The 7,921-nt window shown below is 51.4% G+C and overlaps 1 protein-coding gene across 1 annotated transcript; it reads left to right on the top strand.

Annotated features, from left to right (window-relative positions):
- Positions 1-4,779: 4,779 nt before the first annotated feature.
- INSL3 (insulin like 3) lies at positions 4,780-7,783 on the top strand. The gene is made up of 2 exons (XM_038771846.1): positions 4,780-5,041; positions 7,394-7,783. The coding sequence occupies exons 1-2, from the start codon at positions 4,812-4,814 to the stop codon at positions 7,644-7,646; spliced, it is 483 nt and encodes a 160-aa protein (XP_038627774.1). The 5' UTR covers positions 4,780-4,811; the 3' UTR covers positions 7,647-7,783.
- The last annotated feature ends 138 nt before the right edge of the window (positions 7,784-7,921 follow it).

The raw sequence follows: 7,921 nt of genomic DNA, 5'->3' as shown, positions 1-7,921 counted from the left end.
GGCTCAGATTTTACAGATGAGGTAACTGAGGCACAGAGAAGTTAAGTGACCTGCCCAAAGTCACATAGCTGACAAGTGGCGAAGCCAGGAGTAGAACCCATGACCTCTGACTCCTGAGCCTGTGCTCTATCCACTGAGCCATGCTGCTTCTCTATTTTTATTTATTCATTCATTCAATCGTATTTATTGAGCACTGTGTGCAGAGCACTGTACTAAGCGCTTGGGAAATACAAGTCGGCAACAAATAGAAATGGTCCCTAAAAGGGGGAGCTCAGTCTGGGAAGGCCTCCTGGAGGAGGTGCGCTCTCAGTAGGGCTTTGAAAGGAGGAAGATAGCTAGTTTGGCGGATGTGTGGAGGGAGGGCATTCCAGGCCAGGGGAAGGACATGGGTCAGGGGTCGACAGCGGGACAGGCGAGAACGAGGCACAGTGAGGAGGTTAGAGGCAGAGGAGTGGAGGGTGTGGGCTGGTCTGTAGAGGGAGAGAAGGGAGGTAAGGTAGGAGGGGGTGAGGTGATGGAGAGCCTTGAAGCCGAGAGTGAGGAGTTTTTGCCTGATGTGTAGGTTGACTGGTAGCCACTGGAGATTTTTGAGGAGGGGAGTGACATTCCCAGAACGTTTCTGTAGAAAGATAATCTGGGCAGCAGAGTGAAGTATAGACTGAAGTGGGGAGAGACAGGAGGATGGGAGATCAGAGAGGAGGCTGATGCAGTAATCCAGTCGGGACAGGATGAGAGATTGAATCAGCAAGGTAGCGGTTTAGATGGAGAAGAAAGGGCGGATCTTGGCGATGTTGTGGAGGTGAGACCAGCAGGTTTTGGTGACAGATTGGATGTGTGGGGTGAACGAGAGAGCGGAGTCGAGGATCAATCAATCAATCAATCAATCGTATTTATTGAGCGCTTACTGTGTGCAGAGCACTGTACTAAGCGCTTGGGAAGCACAAGTTGGCAACATATAGAGACAGTCCCTACCCAACAGTGGGCTCACAGTCTAGAAGGGGGAGACAGAGAACAAAACCAAACGTATTAACAAAATAAAATAATTAGAATAGATATGTACAAGTAAAATAAATAAATAGATAAATAGAGTAATAAATATGTACAAACATATAAACATATATACAGGTGCTGTGGGGAAGGGAAGGAGGTAAGACGGGGGGATGGAGGGGGGGTGAGGGGGAGAGGAAGGAGGGGGCTCAGTCTGGGAAGGCCTCCTGGAGGAGGTGAGCTCTCAGTAGGGCCTTGAAGGAAGGAAGAGAGCTAGCTTGGCGGATGTGCGGAAGGAGGGCATTTCAGGCCAGGGGGATGACGTGGGCCGGGGGCCGACGGCGGGACAGGCGAGAACGAGGCACGGTGAGGAGTTTAGCAGCAGAGGAGCGAAGGGTGCGGGCTCGGCTGTAGAAGGAGAGAAGGGAGGTGAGGTAGGAGGAGGCGAGGTGATGGAGAGGATGACACCAAAGTTGCGGGCTTGTGAGACGGGAAGGGTGGTAGTGCCGTCTACAGTGACGGGAAAGTCAGGGAGTGGGCAGGGTTTGGGAGGGAAGATAAGGAACTCAATCTTGGACATACTGAACTTTAGATGGCGGGCAGACATCCAGATGGAGATGTCCTGAAGGCAGGAGGAGATATGAGCCTGGAGGGAGAGAGAGAGAGCAGGGATGGAGATGCAGCTTTGGGTTGTCATCAGCGTAGAGATGATAGCTGAAGCTGTGGGAGCGAAAGAGTTCACCAAGGGAGTGAGTGTAGATAGAGAACAGAAGGGGACCAAGAACTGACCCTTGAGGAACCCCTACAGTAAGGGGATGGGAGGGGGAGGAGGAGCCTGTAAAGGAGACTGAGAATGAACGGCCGGGGAGATAAGAGGAGAACCAGGAGAGAATCCTTCGAGATCAGCAGTGGTCCAAGGCAAGGAAGTGCTGAGGCCGCTGCCCGGCCCAACAGAGCTACGCCCGTGAGTCCATCACAGCTGCACGGACATGCATGGGTGGGGGCAGGCACTAGGCTGGCATCAGATTGTATCATAGGATTGGCAGGGGATGGTGGCGCCATGTTGGGTCATAGTTCAACCCCTTCTACCGGGATTGGTGAAACTGATGGAACTCTTAGGCACATTCATAATCCAACCAAACGCCTCTTATGCAAATCGCTCCCCAATTGAGGATGCCTCCAGACTACAACTCTCCCCATTTTCAAAGATCTTCTCAAATTCTTCCTCTTCCTGGATGATTTCCCTGATTCATTTTCATTTTTTTGATGGTTTTTGTTAAGCTCTTAGCGCATGCCAGGCACCGTTCTAAGCACTAGGGTAGATAGAAGCCAATCAGGTTGGACCCAGTCTGTGTCCCACATGGGGATTACAGTCTTAATCCCCATTTTACAGATGAGGTAACAGAGGCCCAGATTCCCAGGTCCGGGTTCTAACCACTAGCCCATGATGCTTCGCTAGGTCACATCCTCCCAACAACCACTTCAGAACTTTTGCACCATCCCCACCTTTCCACACTCAGCACCACTGGTAGCACTTCTGCACATAGCAACTTAGACACCCCACTATTTCAACAGTCACTCCTTCACATGCCCATAACAATAATAATAATTATGGTATTTGCTAAGCGCTTACTATGTGCCAAGCACTGTTCTAAGCACTGCGGTAGATACAAGGTAATCAGGTTGTCCCACGTGGGGCTCACAGTCCCAATCCCCATTTTACAGATGAGGTAACTGAGGCACAGAGAAGTTAAGTGACTTGCCCAAGGTCACACAGCAGACAAATGGCAGAGGCAGGATCTTTCCTTGTATCTGAAATTGATTTTTGTGCCTGCCTCCCCAGGTAGAATGTAATAATAATGATGGTATTTGCTAAGCGCTTACTATGTGCCAAGCACTGTTCTAAGCACTGCGGTAGATACAAGGTAATCAGGTTGTCCCACGTGGGGCTCACAGTCTTAATCCCCATTTTACAGATGAGGTAACTGAGGCCCAGAGAAGTTAAGTGACTTACCCAAAGTCACACAGCTGACAAGTGGCAGAGGCGGCATTAGAACCCAAGACCTCTGACTCCCAAGCCTGTGATCTTTCCACTAAGCCATGCTGCTTCGCTCCTTGTAGTCAGGGATCATGTCTACCAATTCTATTGGACTGTACTCTTTAAAGCACTCAATCGCCTTGCCCCCTCCTACCTCACCTGCTACTCTCCTCCTACAACCTAGCCTGCACACTTCGCTCCTCTAATGCTAACCTTCTCACTGTACCTCAATCTCATCTATCTTGCCGCCAACCTCTCGCCCATGTCCTGCCTCTGGCCTGGAACGCCCTCCCTCCTCATATCCGACAAACAATTACTCTCCCCCATTTCAAAGGCTTATAGATGGCACATCGTGGCTCAGTGGAAAGAGCCTGGGCTTTGGAGTCAGAGGTCATGGGTTCAAATCCCAGCTCTACCAACTGTCAGCTGTGTGACTTTGGGCAAATCACTTAACTTTTCTGTGCCTCAGTTACCTCATCTGTAAAATGGGGCTTAAGACTGTGATCCCCCCGTGGGACAACCTGATCACCTTGTAACCTCCCCAGCGCTTAGAACAGTGCTTTGCATATAGTAAGCACTTAACAAATATCATCGTTATTATTATTATTATCTCTTCCAAGAGGCCTTCCCTTACTAAGACCAAGAAGTTAGTACAATCTTGAATGAATGAATAAGCCTTCGTTTCCTTCTCTTCAACTCCCTTCTGCTTCTCCCTGACTTGCTCCCTTTATTCATCCCCCTTCCCAGCCCCACAGCATGTATGTACTGTGTATGTATGTACGTCTGTAATTTCTTTATTTATATTGTCTGTTTCCCCCTCTGGACTATAAGCTCATTGTGGGAAGGGAATGTCTGTTATATTGTCCTCTCCTAAATGCTTATGCTCTGCATACTATAAGCGCTCAATAAATATGATTGATTGAGACTACTCTCTCAAGCGTTTAGCACAGTGCTGGGCATACAGTAGATGCTCAGTCAATACTATCGCTTGAGTGACTGCTCTGCCCTTACATCTATCCCTTGTCTTTTCTTGTTGGCCATTACCACCCCAGACAACCATCTTCCTTTCTTCATCAGGTGGAGACCTTGACTCTCTCTAATGCCTCTAAACGTGGGCCTAAGTCTAAGTCAAGCCACCAGCCCCCCCAGCTTCTGAGAGTCACTTCACAGCTCTTCTGCCTGAAGGATCCTCTCTTTCTCCTCCTAATAAGCACCTTCCTGGCTTTCCTGAGCGATGTAAGCATTCAATTCATTCATTCATTCATTCAATCGTATTTATTAAGTGCTTACTGTGTGCAGAGCACTGTACTAAGCACTTGGGAGAGTACAGTGCAATAATAAAGAGACACATTCCCTGCCCACAACACACTCACAGTTGAGAGGTGCAGCTGCCACCCAACCTGACACTGGCCCTCAGCTTTCCGGCTGCCACATCCAGCTCGACCCTCCCAGCTGCCTTGACCTTTGACCTCACCCACTATCTCCAGAACCCTTCGGCCTGAGTCTCCGGCCCACAGAGTTCTTTCCCTACAGGGTTATAGTCCCAGTTACTTTCCCAGAAGTCGCCCTAGGGATTTGGCCCGATAACTGCAGCTGGGGCCCGGAGGAGGGGGTAGGGGGAGAGGCCTATAACAGCAGGGAGACAACCCGGGCACGGTTGCCCCTCAGGCCAACCACTTGTGGCTCAGAAGAAAACGATAGGCCCAGGCACTGTCTTGAGGAGAGGAGTGGCCGAATAAGAGCCCCTCATCAACTCTGCTCCCCTGGAAGCCCGTACCTGGCCACAATGAACTCTCCGGGGGTCCTGGGGAGCCTACTCATCTTCCTGCTGGGCTTGGGCTGCTGTGGGGCCCCGGACCCCCCAGTGAAGCTGTGTGGGCGGGAGTTCATCCGTGCTCTGATTGCATCCTGTGGAGGCTCGTCGTGGAAGCTTGACACCCCCAGAGTGGAACAGCAGCAGCAGCTGGAGCAGCTCGACGTGGATGACCGTAAGTCCCTCTCCTCCTCTCTGACCCCTATCATTGGGCCCCTGGCTCACCTCCACATGACAATAATCATCATTATAATAATGGGGGTGTTCGTTTGGTGCTTACCATGTGTCAAGCGCTGGGGGAGTTACAAGATAATGCAGCTGGACTCTATCCCTGTCCCACACGGGACTCCTAGTCTGAGGGGGAGGAAGAACAGATAATGAGTCCCCATTTTATAGATGGGGCAACTGAGGGCCAGAGAAGTGAAGGGACTTGTCTAAGGTCACAGAGTAGATTAGTGGAGGAGCTGGAATTAGATCCCAGGTCCTCTGGCTTCCAGGCCTGGGCTCTTGCCGCTGCAGTGTGGCCTCTGTCAGCAGGTGGTGGGGGTGGGAATCAGGGAGGAAAAAGAGAGCACCTGGTCCAGACCCATGTGAGGGGAGGAGGGAGAGGTGTCAGACCTCCATGGGCAAGCAATCAATCCATCAATCAATCAATGGTACTTATTGAGCACTTATTGTATGCAGAACACTGTACTAAGCATTTGGGAGACTCTGATACCACAGAGCAGTAGGCATGTTCCCAGATCTGGGAGGCAGTGAGGCCCTTGAGCCTGACCTCAATCCCTCTTGCTGCAGCACTACACCTCTTTGAGTCATTGGAGTGGTGTAAGCAGTCATCACCAGATGCCCAGATTTGGGTAATGAACAGAGAAGGGTACTGGGGAGTGGGGCAGACATGGTCAAGCACAGAGCAGCAGAAGGAGTGAGGTTTTGAGACTGTGGGCTTTGAGGAGAGCAATCAATCAATTAAGCAATGGTATTTGTTTCATTTAATAGTATTTAATAGTATTTATTGAGCACTTACTGTGTGCAGAGTACTGTACTAAGTGCTTGGGAAAGTACAATATAACAGTTGGTAGACATGTTCCCTGCCACAACAAACTTATCATCATAATCATCATCATCATCATCATCAATGGCATTTATTGAGCACTTACTCTGTGTGAAGCACTGTACAAAGTGCTTGGGAAAGTACAGCACTCCAGAGTTGGCAGACACGTTCCCTGCCCGCAACGAGCTTACAGTCTAGAGCATTGCTGAGGTCCCTCTGTAGCTTCTCAGCCCCCTGAGGAAATGGTCCCCTTCCCCTTTGTTGACCCAAATAGGTGAAAAATCCTGAGAAAGAATGAGGCGAAGAGGAGGGGGTGGGGAGGAAACTGCTCGTGGAACCCAGTGTTCTTGTGGTGAGCTGTCTTGGGAGGGGAGAGAAGGGCGGGGAAGGGGAAGCTGTTCTTTGACATATTTCAAGTTCTGCATCTGGCCTAGCAGGCCTGCTTCACATCTGCCCCTTCACCTGCTCCCCAAACTCTGAGAGAAGCTTCCTTGCTTGACCCCCATTGCACAATAGGAGACAGAAACAGAGAACTAAACATATGTCTTGCTCCCCATTTCCCAGACCCCAGTTCTGTCCCATATCCCTGGGGGTCTGGCTGCCCAGGGTAGTGGGATGGCTCTGGATCCTTCTGGGAATTGCCAGCCTGGACCCCCAAACCAACTCCCCCCTCTGGGTGCTCTTTGAATCAGGGATGTCCCAGAGCAGTCTGGGCCTCCAGAGACCACTGAGAAGCAGTCCTGCTTTGGAGCCTCAAGGAAAGAAATGGCAGGGGTGGGTGGGTGGGGAGAGCACATTTGGCCCAGGATTTCCAGCTTCTGGTTCAGCCTGCCCTGGGCTACCCAGGACCACCCCCAACCTGTCAACGACGAGGCAGAAGCAGGGAAGAAGCAGTGGAGCCTAGTGGATAGAGCCCTTGCCTGGGAATCAGAAGGACCTGGGTACTAATCCTGGCTCTGTCTCTGCCTCCTGAGTGACCTTGGGCAAGTCACTTCACTTCTCTGTGCTTCAGTTACCTCACCTGAAAAATGGGGATGAGGACTGTGAGTCCCATGTAGGACAGGGATTGGGTCCAACTTGAGTAGCTTCTATCTACCCCAGTGCTTAGTACAGAGATCGGCACATAGTAAGCGCTTAACGATAACATTAATTTTTTTTTAAGTGGGGGGAGGGTAGAGGGGTGGGTGCTGAGACCTATCACCATTCATCATATGTGGGGCCAACCAAACTCTAGCCCTGAATCGGGGGGATGAGCAGGAGCTCAGGTTGGCCAGCCCTGAAGGTGGGGGTTGCTGTCGGCCACATACATACCCTGAGGAATGGGGCAGCAGTGGGGAGAATAGGTTTCCATTGGCAGTTGGGCCTGCTGCTTCCCACCCCCAGAACTGAATACCATTTGATGCTGGATGTGCAGGGCAATTCCCAAAAGGGAAATTGGGGAGGTTGGAGAGAGCTGATCCTGGCCCCTGTAGACCCCTGCAAATTCCCATTTGCTACTCATCTTTCCCCCAGGAGCTCTCCTCCACTGGATCAACAGCGAGCAGCAGCCTGATAGACTCTTGGAAGCAACAGACCAGTCCCTCACCGAAGATGGCCCCACTGCAGCTCCCGGGATGGAGCAAGGCCAGGTCGTGGACCCCCTCCTGCTATCCCTGCTGGAACAGGGGCTGACGCGGCGCCTGAAACGGGACATGGGGCCCGCCAGCTCCTGCTGTGCCAAGGGCTGTAGGAAGAGCCAGCTGAAACGCTTCTGCTGACCAGACCCCCTCCGCCTTGCCCTCGAACCCCTATACCATCCCTGGACCCACCCAGCAATAGCCAAGAGATCACCGCCTCCCCATCCCACATGGGGATCACAGACCTTAATTCCCTTTTTACAGATGAGGTAACTGAGGCACAGAGGAAATGAAGTGACTTGCCCAAGGTCACACAGCAGACAAGTGGCAGAGCCGGGATTAAAACCCAGGTCCTTCAGACTTCCTGGCCCATGCTCCAAGTCTCACACCTTTACCTGGCAAATTAGAAGGAGAAT

This window comes from Tachyglossus aculeatus, chromosome X1 (genome assembly GCF_015852505.1).
Source record: "Tachyglossus aculeatus isolate mTacAcu1 chromosome X1, mTacAcu1.pri, whole genome shotgun sequence".
In the NCBI taxonomy this organism is placed as follows: domain Eukaryota; kingdom Metazoa; phylum Chordata; class Mammalia; order Monotremata; family Tachyglossidae; genus Tachyglossus; species Tachyglossus aculeatus.
This window is presented reverse-complemented; position numbering and strand designations above follow the sequence as displayed.

Coding starts and splice junctions, on each gene's coding strand:
- INSL3 (XM_038771846.1), top strand. CDS start 4,812: ATGAACTCTCCGGGGGTCCTGGGGAGCCTACTCATCTTCCTGCTGGGC. Junction 5,042..7,393: donor CTCTCCTCCTCTCTGACCCC/TATCATTGGGCC, acceptor GCTACTCATCTT/TCCCCCAGGAGCTCTCCTCC.